Source organism: Xiphophorus hellerii, chromosome 14 (genome assembly GCF_003331165.1).
Source record: "Xiphophorus hellerii strain 12219 chromosome 14, Xiphophorus_hellerii-4.1, whole genome shotgun sequence".
Taxonomy (NCBI): Eukaryota; Metazoa; Chordata; class Actinopteri; order Cyprinodontiformes; family Poeciliidae; genus Xiphophorus; species Xiphophorus hellerii.
The window spans coordinates 825,272-848,898 of NC_045685.1; the positions used below are offsets into that span (position 1 = coordinate 825,272).

A 23,627-nucleotide genomic window follows, 5' to 3' on the forward strand; every position below is an offset into this window, starting at 1 on the left:
ACATATTAAACTGCAACATTGTTGACACACAGGTAGAGAAGAAGCGGAGAGACTGTTTAGCCAATCAGAATGCAGAACACAATGCACGATGCAAATCCGCGAAGCAGCGAGACCGTGAAAGATGAACCGGGAAATAACGAGGGTTCACTGTACTCCGATGTTGTTTTGTTACTCATTCTGCTGCAACTTGGCCCAATTTTGACGCGCAAGACGTAACCGGTAAAATCCGGTTTAGGATTTTCATAATAAAAGATCCGGAAGTAGTTCATTATTTCTTGCGCGGCCCGGTACCAATTGGTCCGGTGGTTGGGGACCACTGCCCTAGAGGGCTCCGTACGCTTCAGCCTTTCGCATCAGCTCCGAAACGGCCTTTTTTCTCTCCTCTTCCTCGGGATATTTTTTAGCAAAGACAGAGTGTTTACTCTTGAAATGTCTTTCAACATTTGACTTCTTGTTGTTTGCCAGTCTTTCGCCACATATTAAGCAGACTGGTGAACCAGTTTCATCAGCGGTGAAAGCAAAATGATCTGTCCACGTAGCATTAAATGTTCTGCCATCTTCAGAATGTTTCCTTTTCTTGGATTTATTCATGATGTATCTTCCAGGCAAGGATCAAAAAGTCAATAAATCAGTGCGCTAAAAAAACGCGGTCTGCCAGACATGTGGGGTTCGCCAGGAATGCCTGTCGCACATCGGCGGATATGACATATATTTTGGGTGCTAAAAATGTTCAAAACTTTTGTTTTAATGTTACAAGTTTACCATAATCTTCAGATTTAGAAATTTATTTTAAAATGATTTTAATTCATAATTTTTTAATGATTTAATTTTAATAAAATATTCTATTTCCCGAAGTCACTGGGAGCCACAACAGAAGGATGAAAGAGCCACACGTGGCTCCGGAGCCATTGGTTGCCGACCCCTGGTGTAGGGTCATGTAACACTTTTAGGATTACTGAACCATGCTTTTTAATGCTAATCCAGTTCCTTCTTCATTCTTCAGTATAACATGTAACACAGTGCCCTATGTGTTCCCACTGGTTATTTGGTGATTAATATCTTCACCATTAAGTATTTTCTTAGAAGATCTGTTCTACATCTAGGCTGACACTAGCAGCTTTCTGAACTTCATGTGTGGAATTCTCAGCATGTGTGTAATGGTGTAAATCAGATCACTTACATGACACTGACGTGTCTGTTGGATATCTCATCTACTTGCATCCAGATTACTGCCAATGAGTTGTTTTCCTCTGTGGAGGAGACTGCATACAGTCAGCTGACACTCTCTCATACTCAGTCACACGCTTCAACTTTCTCTGTGTTTCTTTCACATACCTCTGGATATAGAGCACAAGTGTCAAACTCCAGTCCTTAAGGGCCGCTGTCCTGCAGTTTTTAGATGTGCCACAGGTACAAAACACTGGAATGAAATGGCTTAATTACCTCCTTCTTGTGTAGATCAGTTCTCCAGAGCCTTATGACCTAATTATTCTATTCAGGTGGTGCAACAGAGGCACATCTAAAAGTTGCAGGACAGTGGCCCTTGAGGACTGGAGTTTGACACCTCTAATGTAGAGCATAACCTCACCAGCCACTAATAAAGTGGCTGGTGAGGTTCCTGTCCAACTGCTCATTATCGCAAATGTTGAATCAGCCAATCAAATGACAGCAACTCAATGCATTTAGGCAAGTAGACATGGCCAAGACAATCTGCTGCAGTTGAAATCGAGCATCAGAATGGAGAAGAAAAGTGATTTAAGTGACTTTGAACATGGCATGGTTGTTGGTGCGAGACGGGCTGGTCTGAGTATTTCAGAAACTGCTGATCTACTGGAATTTTCACGCACAACCATCTCTCGGGTTTACAGAGAATGGCCCAAAATAGAGAAAATATCCAGTAAGTGGCAGTTCTGTGGGCCAAATGCCTTGTTGATGCCAGAGGTCAGAGGAGAATGGCCAGACTGGTTTGAGCTGATAGAATGGCAACAATAACTCAAATAGCCACTCGTTACAACCGAGATATACAGAAGAGCATCTGTGAATGCACAATACATTGAACCTTGAGGTGGATGGGCTACAGCAGCAGAAGACCACACTGGGTGCCACTCCTATCAGCTAAGAACAGGAAACTGAGACTACAATTCGCACAGACTCACCAAAATTGGACAATAGAAGATTGGGAAAACGTTACATAGTCAGATGAGTCTCAATTTCTGCCCTACTATCCAACATTTGGATAGTAGGGCAGAATGCAGAACACATTCTGCATTCTGACCCTGCATTAGTAGGGTCAGAATTTGGCGTCAACATCATGAAAGCATGGATCCATCCTGCCTTGTATCAACAGTTCAGGCTGGTGGTGTGGCGGATATTTTCCTGGCACACTTTGGGCCCATTAGTATCAATTGAGCATTGTGTCAATGCCACAGCCTACCTAAGTATTGTTGCTGACCATGTCCATCCCTTTATGACCACATTGTACTCATTTTCTGATGGCTACTTCCAGCAGGATAACGCACCATGTTATAAAGCACGAATCATCTCATCTGGTTTCTTCAACACGACAATGTACTTGATTCTGTAAGGACGGTGATCAAAATGCAAGCCACCGTTTGTACTCCCCTTGATAACATACTGGATCTGTACTAGATTGAAAAGGCTGCTTTATAGTGTCCATTAACATTAACTAAAGTGTTCCTTTTCTATTTTTGGCTTCTTTTTTTTTGCAATAAAACAGTAGTTCTACAAGAATCCTCACAACACACTTGTTCAGCACAGAGATTAAGTAAACTGTACATAATAGGTTGGGTTATCAAATCACTAGCACAAGTGTTTGTAGCCAGACTTTCTCATTTGACTTTTGCAAATATGCTTTCCATAAAGCTTTATTTGTTGCCCCTCCTCCACAACCTTTGTAACCTCCATTTCCCTTTTCCCTTTATCTCTAACATCCATAATCCATTGGAGGTAGTGAAAGTGGTCGGAGTACTCCCAGCTTATCCACCTACTCTGATGGCAAATCTCCCTCATCTACTTCGACATATGTGGCTGCTCCCCGGCATTTCCACATACCAGGTAGGCAACAGCTGCGCTGTTCATTTTTGGCCACTGCTTTACAGTTCCTAATGACGAAGAGGTGACGTATAAGGTGAGTTCTGGATTCATTACTAAACAATTTGATGAAAACTAATTTCATCATATTTAGTAATTATGACCATTACTGATCGGATTGATCAGTAATGGTTTAATATTGAAAATTGGTTAGATTTACATGCTAGTACCCAAGAGCAAAACAGTGTTACGATTCATATCTGTGTTGAAGGTGATAGTATCTCTAACCTTGATGGTGAATTAACTGACAAGAGTCCCAATACAACCCCTGGCAAAAAGTATGGAATCACCAGTCATGGATGAGCACTCATTCAGACATTTCATGCTGTAAAACAAACTCAGATCAAAAACATGATACAATATTAAGGTCGTTCCAAAGTGCAACGTGTTGGCCGTCAGGAACACTCAAAGAAATGAAGAGAAAACATTGTGGAAGTCAGTGAATGATACTTTTATTGACCAAACACAGGGAAATAAATATGGAATCACTCAATTCTGAGGAAAAAAGTATGGAATCATGAAAAACGCATAAACAAAAGACCATTCAAAATACATCACTAGTATTTAGTTGCACCACCTTTGGCTTTTATAACAGCTTTCAGTCTGTGAGGCATGGACTTGATGAGTGACAAACAGTATTCTGCATCAATTTGGTGCCAACTCTCTTTGATAGCAGTTGCCAGATCAGCTTTGCTGGTTGGACCCTTCTTGTGGACCATTTTTTTCAATCTCCACCACAGGTTTTCAATTGGGTTGAGATCTGGACTATTTGCAGGCCATGACATCGACTGAATGTGTCTTTCTTCAAGGAATGCCTTCACTGTTTTTGCCCGATGGCACGATGCATTGTCATCTTGGAAAATTATTTCATCATCACCAAACATCTGTTCAATTGAAGGGATGAGAAAACTGTCCAAAATGTCAATGTAAACTTGTGCATTGATAGAAGACTTAACCACAGTCATCTCCCCAGTGCCTTTGCCTGACATGCAGCCCCATATCATCAAGGACTGTGGAAATTTGGTTGTTTTCTTCAGGCAGGCCTCTTCATAAATCTCACTGGAACGGCACCAAACAAAAGTTCCAGCATCATCACCTTGTCCAATGCAGATTCTTGACTCATCACTGAAGACAACTTTCATCCAGTCATCCACAGTCCATGATTGCCTCTCCTTAGCCCATTGGAGTCTCGTTCTTTTATGTTTAGGTGTCAATGCTGGTTTTCGTTTAGCTTTCCTGTATTGAAATCCCATCTCCTTTAGGCGATTTCTTACGGTTCGGTCACATACATTGACTCCAACTTCCTCCCATTCATGCTTCATCTGTTTAGTTGTACTTTTTCGGTTTTCAAGACAAATGGCCTTAAGTTGTTTGTCTTGACGCTTTGATGTCTTTCTTGGTCTACCAGTACGCTTGGCTTTAACAACCATTCCATGCTGTTTGTATTTGGTCCATATCTTGGATACAGCTGACTGTGAACAGCCCACATCTTTAGCAACCATGCGTGAAGGGTTACCTTCTTCAAGAAGTTTCACAATCCTCTCTTTTGTTTCAAGGGACATTTCTCTTGTTGGAGCCATGGTTCTCACCACTCCACTTCGTCCAGCAGCCCTCCAAGGTGTCATGACTGCAGGTGTTTTGAACTGCACACTAACGGGCACATCTAATCTGGGGCAGGTGTCCATTTAGGGAAAGGAAATAGACTGGGTGTGTCCTTTTTTTTCTACCTCCAATTTGAGTGATTCCACACTTTTTTCCTCAGAATTGAGTGATTCCATATTTATTTCCCTGTGCTTGGTCAATAAACGTATCATTCACTGACTTCCACAATATTTTCTCTTCATTTCTTTGAGTGTTCCTGACGGCCAACACGTTGCACTTTGGAACGACCTTAATATTGTATCATGTTTTTGATCTGAGTTTGTTTTACAGCATGAAATGTCTGAATGAGTGCTCATCCAAGACTGGTGATTCCATACTTTTTGCCAGGGGTTGTACAAGAATAGATGAAAAGAGTTGATTGATGAAGATCAGCTAACTCAAAACACTAGTTTTAAATAAATCTGCTGCTGTCATATTAAAAAATACTTGTGATTTTGGCACAGGTGTGAGAAATTAAGTTGATTTCGTGATACATGAAGTCCTGTCTTTGAAATGAGTGTCGATTTTGATGCACATGTATATTGTTTTCAAGAATGTGAAATTTAATGTTATGCTACAAAGTAGAACAAGCTGTCAGTTTCACTTTCAATTTCAAGCATTTGGCATCCTGGAGTGAGAGGACATATATTATTACAGACTTCATAGTGTATTGTGAGTTATGTAGCAATGGTGCAGTTTACATTGTGTATTCGAGTTGCAGCATGTTTTGACTTGTATACAAATCCTGTGGTAGGCTGGCTTATCTTGTGACCACTCCACCATAACGGACATCAAAACAACCAATGTGCTCCTTTAAATCTGTCAAGAAATGGACATCTAGTAGCAACATACTTTGACTTAGTTGATTTCACTTTAAAAATTGCCATGGGGTGCTTCACTGTCGGCTACACAAACAGACAAGGTTGCAAACCAATCTTGTCATTTTATTGTACAACTTTTAATTAGGCTTGACTCGGACAAGTACAAGCCATGATTAAATTGGCAAAAACAAGTTGGGAAAACAATGTCAGTCGGTTTGTTCAATACTCCAGTCCCTCACTTCCGATGTCCATCATAGCACCTTGAATGATTAAGTGACATATTTGCAAACGGTCAATACTGTCAAACGTGTAGTAGCCCAATGCTAGAGGGTTATTTGGCATTGTGTCTTCCTACCCTACTAAAGTGGAACAGATATGCAATACTGCTACACAGGTATTAGTTCTTGAATTACTTCTCTTTTAAAAATGTTTTATTGGCTCTAGTGGCCTTTATTTGATAGTGAATCGACAAAAAAGTGGGTAATGAGAGAGCAGGAAGACATGCAGCAAAGGTCATCAGGCCGGGAATCAAACCTGTGATGGCCGCGTTGAGGACCAAGTCCTCCATATATGGGTTGTGCTTTACCGCTGTGCCACCACAGCACAACGTTCTCGATTTACTTCTTAAAAGATTCTCACTTGGATTGTAAATTATACATTTCTAGTTCTGATTCCATACTGTTTTGCTAGCTTAAAAGAAATTGTCTTATACATCAAAGTGATTCAACAGCTGACATCATCTCTTACAATGAAACAGTAATACATTTGTATAAGAGCTGATTTTAAACACTATGTTCCTTGATTCAGTATGTTGTTCCTATAGATGAAAACATTGTTGCTCTTGCAAAAGTGGAAAAAGAAAACTGTCCCACATTGAAAGCAAGCTAAGTGAAAAAACACAGAATGCGATTATCATTTTATTGCTTTCATAGCAACTGTCCTTATTGTTTTTGTATGGAAATTGTTTCAGACGCTGGTAGAAACAATTGTTAGAAACGTGGTAGGAACATGTATTTTTCATGGTCAGCAATTTTTTATTGTATTTCTACCACACAATAAAACAATACAATAAAATGTGTTGTTTTACTGTAACCCATCTTACTTTTGTGGATTTTATGTGCAATAGTGACAGCATGGGTCATGTGGGTCTGTGAGTGATCTGTGGATTTGTCGGCGATGTTCATGAATTTCTACAGAGCTAACAACATAAGAGTGTTTTGCTAGAGCTGGAGCACACCTACCGGACCAATTTACACGGAGAGCCAGGTATAGGGAATATCCACAGAGCCAGAACATATCACTTTGAGGCAAAGTGCCAAGAACATCCAGCACCTGGTAATAAGGGGAACAGGTAGTTCCTGGAAGAACTTGAGAATAATTAAGAGAAGCATTATTAGCATACGGAGTGCTGGGATCAAGCACAGATTTAAAATATGAACGAGGTATTTTGCCCAAAAATGTAGGCTTGTGACCCATCAGTCTAACCTTTGAGTTAGATTAACAGTCAAATTTTACCTTAGGTGGAATGTGAACAGGGCCAATGAAGTGCTCCTCAAAGGATGTGTTGGTGACCTGAAGGAGCTTTGTGAAGCCTCTGGAACCCTTAAGAGTTGGAAGCGGAGGAGCAACTCCTGTGTGTGTGTGTGTGTGTCGACAGGGTGCAAACCGTGAAAGGAAGAAATCAAAATGTCTGGGAACAAGTCAGAGCTGTTTGGATAAGGTTGTGGAATCACCATTGATGAGTGGCCAGCTAAAGGCATGTGTGAGCAAACATAGCAATTTGACCTGTCCTGAGCAATATACTTAGCATAGCGGCACCACAAATTCAAGATGTAAGGAGTGGAGTGTTTAAGTTGCAAGTCCATGGTAGACAGCCATTTAATATCCCACAGTTCCTGTAAAGAAGAATTCTCCACCTTATCAGAGAAAAATGAACCCCACCATGTGAGTGACACAAACAAACACAACATTAAAAATAGGCAACACTGTAATGGGAACAAGATGAACGCACTATCGCTGTCACGATGAAATCCCATTTCCTCTTTTTTTCTTTCTTCATTTTCTCTTGTCCCTGGAACTCTTTTTTTTTTTCTCCGAAGAGTTTTTGCGGCGCTAGTGGCTCGAAGGAGGGTGAAGGAAGGAGGGTGAGGAGAGGAGGAAGACATGCGGTAAAGGTCGTCAGGACCAGGAGTCGAACCCGCGACGTCCGCGTCGAGGACTAAGGCCTTGTGAAGGTTTTGCATAAACCAGCCAGAGAGACGTTGGAGAAAATTCAAAATATAATCTTAATTTATTAACTAAAAAAATCCAAAAATGATAAATTGGGCCCAAACTGAGGTCAACATAACAAAGTACAACTCAGGTGGTAACAGAACAAACTCAAGCACAAACTGACCTAACAAACAAGACATGAGGGGAACTTAAATAGTGGCTGATCAGACCATTAACACACACTAGGGGGTAAATAAACACACAAAAACCTAACAAATATTGGTCAGAATATTACTAAATCTATAAATGAAATAAATATCAGAATTTAACTAACTTTCCAAAAGAAGAAACATTAAATAAATGGTCAAATTAAACTAAAGACCAAATTTCCCCCTCCCCTGGTGAACAAATGGAATGGCCCGCTGAGGAAGTTTGACACCCATATATGGACACCGATCAGCTGGAGCTCATCTGTATGATTTTCATGAACAGGTCCAGAGGAAACGATAGTGTCTGCGTGTGACAGTCGGGACAGCTGTCACAGGCCTCCAAACGTGGGGCGTGCTAACCCCCTGCGCCACCACAGCACGCCCCTCCCTGGAACTCTTTTAATATTTAATTTAATCTTCACTCCCCACTTCGACCACTCAATAGTTCTAATAGACCAACAATAGTTCTTTGGTTGGGGAGCCTTTTGATGTATGAGAACGAGTGTTTGTTGTTGTTTTGTCTCTTTTATATTGCTTTGTTTCTTATCTTTTCCTTTCCTGAATGTCAGTCTTTAGGGTATTAGAGGTTACTAGCACTTAACACCAATTTTAATAAAGATATTTCAGTGACTCAGGAAATCTGGGGTGTCAGAGGTTACTTGCACTTGACACCAGCAGCAGTAACGTAATTTATCCTCATTCAAAAAGTTGCGAGTCGTCCTCCCTTGGTCTGTTCTGTTGACTGCTGGACACCAGGATGGGTGTCTTCTTGAGGCTCCAATACCCTTTTACAGTGACTGGCGTGAAAAGCTCTGCAATACAGGGACCACACATGAGTTTTATTCCAAGGATAAGGGATCCAAAACAAGGGGCGAGACAGTCTGGTTCTCATGCAGCTGTAGAAAACAACTACATTTGGGTTGTACATGTAACCCAAATAGATTTATCCTGTGGGAATATACAAGAATTTAGAATAAACATATAACAATATAACTAGCAGGTATTACCTTATAATAATTTTCTACTACAGGGAATAAATCGCCCATAAGGGAGATCATTGTCTTATTTTGCTCCAGAGACACTTCATCCAGTGTTGCAGTTAATACATCACTCTCAACATGAACGTGGATTTTTCTAAAAACTGAAATGTCCTTGAAGTGTCCTGCTTCAAATAACCATATTTATATTCATTCATAATACAGAGCAATGAATATTTATATCTTTATTTTGTTGCATGTAAACTATTAAAAACCCAATGCTCTTGGTGTGCTACAATTGAAATTACAAAATGTGCTGTGCTGAAGCAAGCTATACCATCCCCAGTATGTTCATTCTTCAATATAATGCTAACTCATGCTTCTTTTTCTCCATTCTCTCTTTTTCCTTCTTTCTTTCTCCCACCCATGTTGGCTTCTTCCATTTTCTCTGCTCTGTATCCATCTTCAGAGGCTACAGTCAAAGATAATATCTATAGAAAACCCCCCATCTACAAACAGCATGGTACAGTCAACTTTGCCTTTAACACTTAATTCTCTGGTCTGGTCTCTGCATGATGTGTTGCATGTCAGCCATCTTGTTTTCCCCCCAGTTCTGTTCCTCTGGTTTCTTCGGCCTGCAATTTTGGTAGTTTATGGATCTACCTGCGCTGTTCTACACGCATTGTATTCAAAGAAATAGGAAAATGTAAACTGTTGATTAAAATAAAGTTAAACCAAAGAATAATGACAATACCTACTGCATTTGCTTCTAACAATTTAGTCAATCTGAAGTCAAGCCAACCTCCACTAGTCCCAGGTGAAAAAATATTGCTTAAAATGTCTCACATAAAATCCTAACATAATACTGTGGAGTTTGTAGGAAGAATGACACAAAATGTGAGTAAACATTCAAGATGTGTGGATATTTTTGCACAATAATTAATTCGGTGCCCCATTTGATTTAAGTCTTGTAGTAAGGTTTCAAGGTGTGAGTATATGGTATTCGGATTAAAATGCTCCCATTCTGCCTCCATAAAAAGCTATTTTTTTGGAAGCATCTGCTCAACTAAAGTTATTTTATAAATTGCTAAAAAACAATTTCAACAATTATATATACCTTCTGAGAAGGAGCATATGAAAAGATATATTTAAGACTCAGGAAGTAAATCTTATCTTCATTAACTTCAGTATGTAGAGATACAGTGGTGAAGCAAAGCTGTGGACTGCATCTGATTTAGCAGGAGGCTCCGTTTTTCACCTCAGTCATGCATGTTGGCATTCATCTCACCAGCTCATCTGTTGGGTTAGTGGTGATGCTGTAGCAGTGTGTGTACACTCAGAATAACTTTGGATGTTGACATTGGTGTTGTGTTGTCTCACTCATGTTCACTGTGTCTTCAGGTTTTTTTGTACCATAAGCATACATATGTAATTTTCAGAACACTTGTGAAGTTTTCTTAAATGTATCCATATTTATATATTCCTTTATTTAATCAGGTAAACCCCGTTGAGATCTAGATCTCATTTTCAAGAGGGACCTGAGCAAAAAATTTGCAATACATAACAACCTGGTTACAAGATAAAAACAATTAATAATCTTCCTAAGACTGTTAACCTGTTCACTTTTTTATTTAACAAATGAGTAAATGGGCTGAATTTGTTTTCCATTTTCCATAGCTTTCTTGATTTCTAGAAAACTTCCCTGTTTTTTGAAAACAGTTTGTAAAATGGCCCATTATCCTATATTTTTTGCTAAAGAATTGGTGGACCAATAGAGAGAGTTTATCACTTAAAAACAGGTTGGGTGACATCATACCATTAGATATTGTAAGGAATGATTCTCTGGCATATGGGCCAGTGGCCATGTAATAAAAGACAGATCAAAGACAACTATCTATTGCATACATGTAATGTGGTTGAAGCATTACTCATCATCATAATAGGAATACAATCAAAGTTCCCAAGTAACTAGGTTTGTAGTTGCCCTGCTTTGATGTATGCCTACGTAAACACCACTAGTTTTCTTTGCGGTTTTTCAAATCCAGTGTTAGTCTATAATACATACTAGGTGATTGACACTGTTTTAGACTGTACATGTAGGAAAGCTCCCTCTAAAACTGCAGCTGTAGATGTTATGCTCCAGGTTTGACTTGGACTCACCCTGGAGGACAGGTTAACTCAGAGTAAGGTGATCCAGCACACTGATTGTGACATGCTGTAACATTTGACTGTTTTACAGCTTCTAGAACATCCTGGCAGGAGGGTGATGATAGCAAGGTGGGTCTGTCTGGACACTTATTTTGAATTTCCATATCTGTTCTCAACCTCCATAAACTAATTATCTAACTATCTTGCCATCCTCCATCACTCCTGTCAACCATTCTGTCCTTTTTCTGTTTTCTCCATCCTTTGATTTCCTTCTGTAGAGAACAAGTTGGATAATCTTGAAAAGTGAGACTGACGGTGAGATAGCTCCAGAAGACCTGAATCCCTGTAAATCCACATGCAGTCTCCCCATGGACACATCTCAGCCAAGTGAGAAACTATTTAGAACTCCAGCTTGATGTTGAATCATTCAAAAGTGCGAAAAAATGAGAAAATAAAAAAACAAAAATCTTGACACCTCTGTAGATTTCCCCTACAATAAATCTGCATCATTACCCGGCTATGGAAGGAATGGCATCTATAAGGTGAGCAACCAGTTTTTGATTAAACAGCTTATTATAAATACCCAGTTGATGGATAAAATCAGTTTAAACTGTTGGCACAACGGGTTTTGTTTGTGTTGCTGAAATAAAATCCCTGAAAGATTTAAATAATCTAATATTCATGTACCACACTGACTCATAAATAGAATAAGGCTGAGTAGAAATTATTGTTTCCACAATGGTTCAAACTTGCATCTGTTGGCAGAAATGCAAATAAATATATTGGCTACGTATTATCCTGTAGTGTGGATTTTACCTTTGCTCAGTTTCTAGTCAAAGGAAAACTCAAATAATTTTTTTTAACTTGGAGCTCTATGAAGGGATTCTTGTGGCTGCAATCTTCATTTATACTACTGGAAGTGGCATAACTACAAGATTTGTAGTTATTTTCTTGTAGTTATGGCACATTGCCAGAGTTAGAAGGCTCTAACCTATACTTACATCACAGCCACAAACTCCAATGTATTTTATTGGTATTCAAGTGACAGATCAAGATTTATTGTGAGGTGGCTCCAACTTGGCTCTCAGGCCATGGAAAAGCAAACAGATTCTTTTATGGAATCAGTTAAGACCATTTGTGGTTAAGAACTGGAAGCTCTTTGGTGGAAAAGACCTAAGTTAATGACGGGAGTTTGTGTTGAATGTGTATATTCCTACAGGCTGCTGATATGGTGGAGGACGACGTGGACCCTGACTCCCACAGCTGGGGAGGCATGAGAGGTGAGACTAAATATCAACTTGAGAATCTTAGCTTCAGTTCCTGTCTTCTGGAGCATAAATCTGCTCCACTTACTTTAATACAAACTGTTTAGATTTCTGCCTGCAGGTCGGTCTTACAGAGCACCACAGACACAGTTTCATCCCTAATGCTGTTTTTCTGATGGACACAATGAACAACAACAGCCAGAGTAGTCAGCTACTCCACTGTGAAACAAGCTACCTTATTTGCACTGTTATAACTGGCCTTTGGGGAAAAAAATATCAGGTGGTCATACACACACTATCAATGGTGAGCACTGCCAACTAAAAATGTAGTTGCACTAATCATTAAGCACTCATCCTAAACATTAGTTATGCTAAAGCGCTACACCAACATGGTACCTATTTAGTGGAAGCTAGAGCTAATATTAAAGCGCTAAATTCAACCATGTTGATATCCACCAAAATGGATATCAACATTGTATATGACCCTCAGCAGGGTCAAATGTGTTATTCCACACCTACCTGTACAGTTTGTGCTCCAGGAAGTGATTGTTTGGAACAGGCATTTTATTCATGACTTCAGCTTTATAGCTGTTGAGTATCACTAACTCTGTTGCAGATTTTGCTTAGTTGACCACAGTAGAGCTTTGGTCTGAAAGCACATAGGACACACTGTTTACTGTTCTACAGCGATGCATACTGGGTAAAGAATATATGTCACTTGCTGCACTGCATCACAGGTGGAGAATGTGAGGAGAGGCAATGGAACTGCTGCATAAACGGTCTTCACCCACTTAGCAGTCAATATCCAAAACTTCAACACATGATGTCAAACTTTAGGCACCATTCTGGAAAGAAAATGACATAATTGCAAACCTACCACTGATTTACAGTGGATTCTACATATCTTTCTGAGTGGCTGCTCAAATTCTTAGTCATCTTTATTTTGGTATACCTCAAGGTTCTGTTTTGGAGCCCTTGTTATTCCTAGTTTACATGCTTCATCCTCAGCACATTTTGAGTACTTTTAAAGAAATTAAAATAAAAAATCTGTGCTCTAGAAAAGCATGCATCTCTAGTAATGTAAACTTTAGGTTCTCTGGCCTCATACGCCAAGTCTTGGTTAGTTCAGGAACATTGGGGTAAATTTTGACTCTGCTTTTTCCATAGACTCTGGTTTGCTCATATTTTTATATAACAAAATTTTGTTAAGCTATCCATGCATTTGTTTGTGTGACACTACATTGTTGTAACTCATTAGTCACCTACCTAAACAAAGCGTATTTGGACTGTCTGCAGAATAGGCCTATGGACCTGAAACTTTTTGAAATTGATTTTAATTGCAATAAAATACACATGTTTAAGTCTGTCCACATAAAAATCGCAATGTGTGGCAGAAAACGTAACACTGCGCATCTTCTGAACACATTTCCTCTTAAGTAAGCAGCCAAAAGTACCATAGAATGGTTTATATCAATGCATATCCATGTCATAGTCCTAAATGCAACTTAGGCAAGATGAGAAAACTATAAACAGTCTGAGCTTGAGCTGTTTTGCAAAGGATGGACAAAAGTCAGTTGGTAGGTGTTGTTGAAAAAATACTTTAACAAGAGTCTGGGTGAGAAAAAATAAGAAACCTATAAAAACCTTGAAAGGTGAGGACAAAAATACAGAGTCAAGGGAGTCTGTCGAGTCTGCTCTAGCTAACATTTGATCCTGGCTGCCTTTTCTAGGTTCTGATCAGCAGATCTTGTAACAGCAGGTTGTCATCTATAGTTGTGAAGATTTGATTGTTATGCTCCAAGGATTCTGCAGAGCTCAACACGGATGGCCTTACCATTTACCTTTTTGTAATAAAAGGAGGTTGTGTTTGATGCTAATGAGAACAGCTTCAAACCTGATAAATGCTGGATTGGGAAAGTATCACTTAGCCTTGAGGATCAAGGACCTATGTCCTGCTGTTTTATGACACTGTAACTAACCAATCTTATGATAAGACTATTCTGATATGAATTGTGAGGAACACATTGTAAAATTGCTGGGGTTTGTTCAAAGCAGAGACAACCCCTAAAAGACCTTCAGTCAAAAGAAATTCTGAAAAGTATTGACTCATTACAAATAAACAATTTTCACATTTTTCCAGACAACTGTCGCTTTCTTTTTCCACCTGACAATTCTGCACTATGTGTTGTTGGTCTGTCACAGAAATCCCAATAAAATACACAAAGGTTTGTTTCTATATCAGGACAAAATGTTGAAAAGTTCAAGGGACATGATATTTTGCCTGCGAGACTCTGCTATACCATCAGCTACATCAGGTTTCACAGATTAACATACAAACAACCATATCTGCTTTCCAATAATTATGAATCTCTGATTCCATTAGCATAGAGACCCTCTCTACCAGTGATGCCAGTAACGCGTTACTGACATCACTGGTAACGTGGTCCGACGTTACTGACGTCAGACCACTGTTTTCAGTAACGAGTAATCTAAAGTGTGGCTATTTCAAATCCAGTAGTCAGACTACAGTTACTTATCGAAACCACTTTGCGTTACTATTTTCTTTTGTAATTTAATTTTATTTCCTCTGTGCGTCTTGGGGAGTGATCGCCGTTTCTATGCGACAGTATCAGCAGCGACAGAAATGTAAACAATGGAGGGAAGAGGGAGATTTTGTTGTTGGAAAAACACAAACTATTTTGAGTTTCGGACGCCAAGTCCGATTTTTATAAGCAGCTTTAGGCTTGTTTTTTTCTAAAGTCGCTTGTAAATTTAATGAGTTGTGGGTTGCCCTTTTGGGCTGTTTTTGAACGTGAAGTTGCTTATTTGGGCTTGGAAATAAACAGACATAAACCCCAGAATTTGTCTGACCTCCAGTTACTTTTAGTCAGGCTCTCTTTGTCTATCACTTCCCAGATGATCCGTCCCGCTGTGTTTTTGTTAATGTCAAGTTAATATATTTGCTGTGAATGACATCAAGCTTCGCGTTGCGCTACAACAAACTGCAAACATCGAGATTATTATGAACAACGCAATAAATGTGAAAACAGACACGAATGAACGAGTACGTAAAGTTGCACAACTAAATGCCATTACAGTATAATCATTAATATTAAGATAAATGTCACTAATCTGTCCGGGAGCCATCTGAGTTGTGGAGCGGCAGGAGGAGAGCTGTGCGCTACACTGTGACAGCAAACACAGGGCCGTAACGCAGAACCTGGAAGCTGGGGCAGGGAGGGGTGGAACTCTAAAATCCTATTTAGAGTTTAGTGGAGAATAGTGGAACACACACAAATTACAAAAAAAAATTTGTACTGTTGTAACAATTAAACAATCTCCCCTTCAGTTCAACCTTATAAGTGGAGATACGTTGTTAGAAAATAGCTTACAATTAAGTATTGGCAAAGATCAATGTAATTTTCACAGCGTTGTTGTTAGCAGCTGCTGAAAGTAACTAAAAAAGTTACTTTAAATGTAACTTAGTTACTTTCCAAATCAAGTCATTAGTAATCTAACTAAGTTACTTTTCCAAGGAGTAATCAGTTATCCAGTTAAAGTTACTTTTTCAAAGTAACTATGCCATCACTGCTCTCTACTCTGGTGACCTAAGATGAGATCATGGAGAGGTGATGTCCTGTTTTCATGTGTATATGCATACAGTCTTTAGTGTATCTGCCAAGGAGAGAGTTCTCAAGTCTCTAGCATCATAATCTGTCATTTTTTTGCACAACAAAATAAAAGTCAGTTCACCGGATCTACTTTAATATATGTTTCTCTCTCTTCTCTCCTGTTTAGATTACAAGGTAAGAGATATTCTTGCTTTATTAAATTATACCCTTAATTATAATTAAATTAGTTGATTACTAATACTACTCACCAACAAATCTCAATCCTTTTTCTATGCCAGATCTACCCCTATGAAATACTAGCAGTGACACATAAAGTGAAAGTGAAGCTTCCCAGAGATGTAGATCGCACCAGACTGGAGGTGAGCCCTAATCTTTTCCTCCCTTCTCTGTAGTTCCAACCCCCTCCTTCTTTCTACGGCTTGTTAAGCTGGATAAAATGTTAAAACATGGCTGTGAAATTATTCAGGATTTCAAATTGCAGTAGAAAAGACCGGTCAGCTGTTTGAAATGACCTAAGACAGTCCTTTGAAGATTTAGTCTATGTTAAGATACAACTTAGATGAATGAAAACAAAATGAGCTTCAGTATGATCAGTTACATTAAAGGTGCAGAATTATGTAAAATAGATTTCGTTTTTTTAGCTTTACATTGTGTTATGTGATTCCTTCATCAAAAACATACCTGGAGTGTTTCCTTGATTCTTTCATGCATATTTGAGAAATCGTTTAATCTCCATGGCAACCATTCAACTGTGCAAAACGCCAACTACAAAATAAGCCAATTTTCTTATTTTGTAGTTGTGCTTAATTGAAGTCGTTGTGTTTTCTTAATTTTATTGTTCTTAGTTAATTAGGGTTTTGTACTTCAGGGCCACCATAGTTTATAAAAGTAAATTAGCCCTTTAGAATTTATCTGGATAAACATATTTAGGGGAAGCAAGGTGCGTTAAAAGTTTTTAAAGTCAGTAAAAACACTAATGAACTAAATAAAAAATTATCTCCGCTATTAGCGGATTAGCTGTGAACAATAGATTTTTATGTAATCTGAGATGTGGAAAACTTTTGTAAATATTACCAAGTCAAGATGTGAGATGATTTGATGCTTAGTTTAATGGTGGGCACACCATGCTTTTAGCTTTTATCTTTCTTTCTTTTGAACCAATTTGTTGGTTTTTCAGTTGAATTATGCTGAATAAATGATACCATCTTATGTAAAAAAAAAAATGGTGGACTTGGTGAGTTCTTCCAGTACCTTACTATTAACTCTGGGAGCTGAGCAGTTAGCTCTAATGAAAACAAGGAATTTAATAGGAAGCAGTGTTTTTCTTTTGAGTAATATAGCTTTCAAACATTGTGTTAAGTCGGTTGTGTTTACCATCAAGTAAAAATCTCTCCAACCTGTCCTCCATTTCCAGAGGCATTTATCTCCAGACGAGTTTCAGCAGGTTTTTGGAATGACACTGGAACAGTTTGACCGGATGGCCCTGTGGAAGAAGAACGACATGAAGAAGAAGGCCCGTCTGTTTTAGACCATCATTAAATAATCGCTGCAACAACTGCAATCTTTAAGGAAGCAAAAGATAACGCCTGAAATATCAGTATGCACCTCCTCAGACTCTCCGCTTGTAAATCTCCATGTATTCTGCCTGTGCAGCTACATAGAGGCGCCCTGTGTGGGAATGTTTTCACATAATTGGGGCAGTAATAGAATGTGTAGCTTTTTGTATGCAGTTCTGTGCGAATGTTTGATTGAAAATCCCACAGAAGAGGAAGAGAAGATGTGTTTGCATGGTTTGTGTTTTTCTCCTTGCTTCCTGTGAAGTTCTGTATCCTCCCCGGTTTTCTCCTGGTGCATCCATAAATTCACATTTTTAAAAAATGAAGAACTGCTCTTTCTCATTCTAGTTGTGGGCCTTCCCCCAGGCTTTACTGTATGTGGTTCTGGTTGTTTTATATGCACCAAAACTTACATTTTCAAACATAAGCTGTCTTGTTTTTCTGCCTGTCGTTTGTCCTCTCTCTGTTCATCGTCTCCTACTTCAATATGTTTTTGCTGCAATGCCCTTTTCTGTCTCTTTGTCCTCTGCCTCCTAACTCATTAGCTGCGTCTCCATTGACCACATAATCACACAATTTGACATTTTGAAAATAAACTTGCTTAATCAAAACACACTAATTTCGAAAAAACTCGATAAAAAGTTTTGGCACCAGGATGAGGTGGTTCTTTTGGCCATATTGAAATTGGTTTATTCTGCAAAACTGCAATGGAAACACTTTTTTCACAACACACAAGTCACATGATCATGAACATGATGTTGCTGCTGGCCCAAACTATGAAGAAGACAACAGGAAGTAGTTAGTTGGAGTATTATGGCAAAGCATGTTTTTAGTGACTTATTGAGTGAGCAAACATATTCACGTGTGATTTAATTGTGTTTCTTATTTAATGGAAACAATGCGATTGTGAAATTGAGTTTTTTCAACATTAGTGTAATATCGACAGAGTTTTGCACAAAAACATAGTTTTTACATGAAGCCACACAGCTTTGCTCTGTGACTATGAGAAAATGCTTGCATAATTTTACATAGTTTTGTAATGGAAATACAGATACATTGACAAACAAGTTGGATTTGGTTTACGCCATTGCCATTACCTTTAGGCTTAGAAGACAGAGAAGGAGTTAAGAACTGTCTGCGGTGATGTTGTACTTCTGCATCATGTGATTCTATTTTTCATTTTACCTCATCTTCTTCTAGTCTGAGAGCTTGATTGGTTCTGATGCATTCTCTAAACATTTCCAAGTTTCTTCTCTTTCTAACCCTTCAATTAACAACAGGCAGGAAGTGGATAGCAACCACATGAGTCAGGAAATGGTCACATGACCAGGAATATTTTAATAAGCTATTTTTGGAAGGATCTTTAAACTTGTATTGAGGTGGAGTTGAAGTAAATTTAAATTGGATTGATGTAAAATCCAACACTCTGATGTTGTATTGTGTCCTCAGCTGGTTTGACATGAATTCCTACATAGAGTCAAACTTCTACATTTTAAATGAATGCCATCAGCTTGCTTAATTTTAATTGGCTATCAACTAAGGTCACCATCAGATCATATACAGAATGTGTGTTTAAGTAAACTGGACATATACCAGATTTATCTGTCTGTATACAAGCCTTGGTGTATCTTTAAGCATGCATGAGGATGGGAAAATGGGGTTTCTCTACTGACCTCGTATTAGAAATGTATGAAAACATCATCAGTGTTTGAATATTTTATAGTCATATGAAATGCCTGAATTCACTGTTTACGTTTGCTTCTGTAAGGTATTTATTTAAATGCGACTTTATGGAAGTTATATTATTTTTAAATGATTATGGTGTAGTGTCAAATGCATAAGCATCACGTGATAAATTTGATGACGAGAGACATATCACATTTTGAGTTTCATCTTAATGTATGATCAAATGTTTCTCCTGTAGGTCATACTAACTCCTGTCATTATCTTAACACTGAATTTCTAATATCCATCTGCTATTAAAGTGCTTTAACCAGACAGTGTTACTGTTTTTTTCAGTGCTTGTGCTTGGTGAATGTGAATGCGAGTGGTATCCACAATCACGCCACACCACACCAGACCAGACTTTTGTATGTCACACAGCTGTAAGAACCAGAGTTCAGTTCAAATTCAGAAGTTCTTCAATAATCCCAAAGGGAAATAAACATTGCTTAAACTCATATGATCCAAGTTTCTTCAAAGAGTTGTTGTAGATTCTGATGTCTGTGGGCAAGAAGGATCTCCTGTAGCAATCAGTGTTACAGCAATTCTGAAGAAGCATCTGACTGAAGACACTGTTAGTAACCACGTTTCCACTGACCATATAATTGTGCAATTGACACTTTGAAATTAATTTGCTTAATTCAAATTTAGTGTGAGTTGGTCTTTTTGGCCGCATCCAAGTTTTTTTTGTGTAGCACATTTCAGCAACAAGACAGTTCAAAGTGCTTTACAAATACAGAAATACAAAGTCATAGAACACACAGTCAATAATTGAAGCATTACAATAATTGAAACAGATCGTAACAATGGAACTTGTTACGATCTGTAACAAGTTCCATTGTTACAGATCAGAATATTGATTGATTTTGTTTCAAAAACAACTCTAAACAGGTGGGCTTTTAGTATAGATTTCAAGGAACTCGGTGTTTCAGCTGTTTTGCAGGTGAAGCAACAACAGCAGATCTTTAATGTAATTTGCTAAACCATTAAGTGATTTATAAACAGTATTTTAAAGTCTATTCTCTAAGCTACAGGAAGCCAATGTAAGGACTGTAGAAGTGGTGTGATGCTAAAAACTTCCTGGTTTTCCTGGTTTTAGAGAGGCCTCCACAGCAGCGTTTTGGATCAGTTGCAGCTGGAGGTTTGATTTTTTTTTTTTTTTGGCAGACCTGTGAAGACACTGTTACAGTAATCAATGTGACTAAAAAATAGAGTAGAATATACTTTGATCCCTAAGGGGAAATTGCTTATTAGTTGATAATAATGCGACTTAGGAGGCGGACTTATCGTGGCACGAAGAGGCAGCGAAGGTCGGAAAGGAGGCCGCACGGACCCACAAAGAGGTTGCGGTGGATCCCACGAAGATGATCTTGAAAGTCGGACGGCAGGAGGACCCGGAGCACCGGTGGACCGCACAGGTTCGGGCTCGGGAAACCTAGCTGGTAGCTTGGACGGAGTGCAGAGTCGGAAGCATCGGGGAAGCAACTACTGACGCCGGAGTATCTCTTGGCCCGTAAAACCAGTGTTATGGATTAACTGGTGGTGGCAGCAGGGTAAGACAGATGTTTCTGTGGGCGTGGCTTTTTAGGACCCCTTTACTGAACCAGGAAATAAACAATGTGATAAGCTTAAAGAACTACAAATTTTTGTAAAAATACGATCCGATTCCGTAAGACACCCATTAAGATCTCGAGAATAACTAATTAGAAAGACTTTTATTGGTCTAACATGGTATATTGCCCTTTTTATATACATTAATCTACAAAATCACCAAAACAGATAAATTACGCAGAACTTGTCCTGACTTATGTGTTGCTTCAGAGGTTGAAACTCGTCAAAGGAAGATCGAAATAGATCTCAAGATGCCATAAACAGATCTCAAAGCAAAGATTAATCCCTGAAAGCCGACATAAATGTTTAAGAGCCATGGGATTAAAAATAAAATGTTTAAACAGATCGACTGGTTATGTTGTTTTTCACATCTTCCTCATATTGTATGATATTTCAATTAGATATCCACAGAAACAATAGCAAACTCCTTTTAAACACTGTTTTTGTAACATGTTATAGTTTATTTCCTAGTTCATTTACAGAAGACATGGCTACTGCAGATCTATGTGGCAGTGTCATTTCTTCTTTATTGTTGATATTTTTTCTCGTAATTTAACTAAACATCTTTATTCTTTTCATCAAGTGACTCTAATACTCAACTATAAGAGACAACGCTGAAAAAACAATTGTCTTACATACTTTTACGTCAGAAATGGGTTAAAATCTTAACTCAAACTGAGATTCTGAAAGTGTCACCAGTTAATTCAAATTTGCTTCCTAAAAAGCGAGTTGTCCGTTATATGAGAATCCCTGACAGGCAGGATTATCGGCCTTTCAGCTGTCGTCATAGTTTAGTGGTTAAAATGGCGCTCTCGGTACTCAGCGACCACTGGTACGAGTTTAGTTTGCACTATCGTCTGATTCACAATTTGGACCAGTTTATTTTTATCGTCTAAAAAAAAAATTCACTTGCTGCCAACGTTTTGAAGGTAATATTGTTTAACAGGTTTGCCAGACAAATTTTTAATTGTAAGAATATTGTCAGATTACTACATTGCACAACTTTGCTTCTGCAGCTCAGAGAAGTCTTAAAGTGCAAACGAAATAATGTGGCTTCCATTAAATGAGCAATGAATTAGTTTACATGATACAACTGTTTACATTTATTGATATGTTTGCAGAGCATGTCAGTCAATATAAGACAGAGAAGACGTAAAATAATCGTCAGTACTCTAACAATGCTGGGTGATGGTAGAAATTCTGATTGTTTAGTACACTTTCTTCTTGAAGTGTGGTATATTTTAGTGACCTTTCAATATATTCTTCAATACTCCTTCATGTTGTGCTCCCTTTATTTTGTGTGTTAGTTCCTTAAATAGTACAGCCACCACGAGCATCCAGTAAAGAATCAGGAGAGTTTTCCGGTCTTGGTTTTTTAATCGAGCTGAGAGTGGTTGTCATTCATTTACACGCTCTCAGTCTCTTGTACAACAGCTCTGAACGATCTCCAACTTCCCCAACTTTCTGCTTGTCTAACACTGAACATGTGCTCTCATTAGCAGCTTGAGATTACTCAGAACCAATCACAGCAAACATTACTCAGAACCAATCACAGCAAACATTACTCAGAACCAATCACAGCAAACATTACTCAGAACCAATCACAGCAAACATTACTCAGGCGGCTTCCTGAGCTCTTAAAGTGCTACACACACAGTTATATTAATTAGTCCATTTTCAACACTTCATATACAAGGAATTATATTTTGAAGAGATCATAGAGAAAGTAGAGACATTTTCATATCCGTTTATTTACGTTTGTCGCGTTTTGATCAGGAAACGTCACAGCCACCTTTTTTTTTTTTTACAAACATCTGCGTTGATGACCCCGTTAGTTAATCAAAGTCTTAATGAGGCTCGTTTTATTTTTAAGTTCATTTCCCCTCGTCACCAGTCTGCAAACTGTTTCCCAGTAGACAACACACAGATAAATACTGTAGATATGGCTCATAATCTGTTGGTATCTGACAGTATAATGTCGGAACGTTTATTATTATAATTTTGGCTTGTCAATTTGGATATCACCACCAACTCCAACATTGGCTGTTAACTTTATATCATTTAGATGAGATTTTATTGCCATATAACTTATCGACATTACTTGATTTTCCTCTCTATTTGGACACGTAAACACCACAAGCAACACCATCAGATATGTGATTTAAATTTTATTAAATATAATGACACCAACCTCATTGTTTAGCCTTACTGAGGGTAGTGTCACTTAAAAAAAGTTCAGAAACAGTCCGGTTGCATTACAGGATCTGAGCCAAAAACACACACTAGGCTAGAAGTGTTTAGCAACTCACATTAAAGTTACTTGAGAGTCAATTCCAATGTTTTTCTGATCAGTGCTGGTTACAAAAAGCAGAAACTATTCAGTTTTGTTTGCATTGCGGCTATTCATGAGTTGGAATTAATTTATTTGGGTGAACCTGAATGTGAATAGGATTGTCGTGTTACTCATTGATCTGGTTATGCTTACATGCGGTCTTTTCGAAGCACACTGAATGCTGCTCTGTAGAAAATTGTTTTGAAACATAATTTTCACATGCAAGGTTAAACACGTGTGACCTTTGGTAAAGCTTTTGTTATGTGTGGAGAACCTTAAATCCTCTTTTTACCAGATCACACAGATAAGTTTGTAAAAATTACCAGAGGCACTGTTGCAAATTAGATACAGTTTATTGACTTCACAAATGCCTATGGGCAAAAATACAAAG

The 23,627-nt window shown here is 38.5% G+C and overlaps 1 protein-coding gene across 10 annotated transcripts in view; it reads left to right on the plus strand.

Moving 5' to 3' along the window:
* Positions 1–19,569, plus strand: part of ablim2 (actin binding LIM protein family, member 2) — a 133,337-nt gene extending 113,768 nt beyond the window's left edge. For 9 of the 10 annotated variants that reach the window (XM_032583209.1, XM_032583208.1, XM_032583210.1 and 6 more), the window contains 9 exons: positions 2,968–3,075; positions 9,440–9,493; positions 11,210–11,247; positions 11,397–11,505; positions 11,602–11,660; positions 12,338–12,398; positions 16,182–16,189; positions 16,294–16,374; positions 17,430–19,569. In XM_032583209.1, the coding sequence (XP_032439100.1) occupies positions 2,968–3,075; positions 9,440–9,493; positions 11,210–11,247; positions 11,397–11,505; positions 11,602–11,660; positions 12,338–12,398; positions 16,182–16,189; positions 16,294–16,374; positions 17,430–17,543 (632 nt within the window). In that variant the 3' untranslated portion in view covers positions 17,544–19,569. The remainder of the gene's footprint in view (positions 1–2,967; positions 3,076–9,439; positions 9,494–11,209; positions 11,248–11,396; positions 11,506–11,601; positions 11,661–12,337; positions 12,399–16,181; positions 16,190–16,293; positions 16,375–17,429) is intronic. The other variant, XM_032583213.1, reaches the window with a different exon arrangement.
* The last annotated feature ends 4,058 nt before the right edge of the window (positions 19,570–23,627 follow it).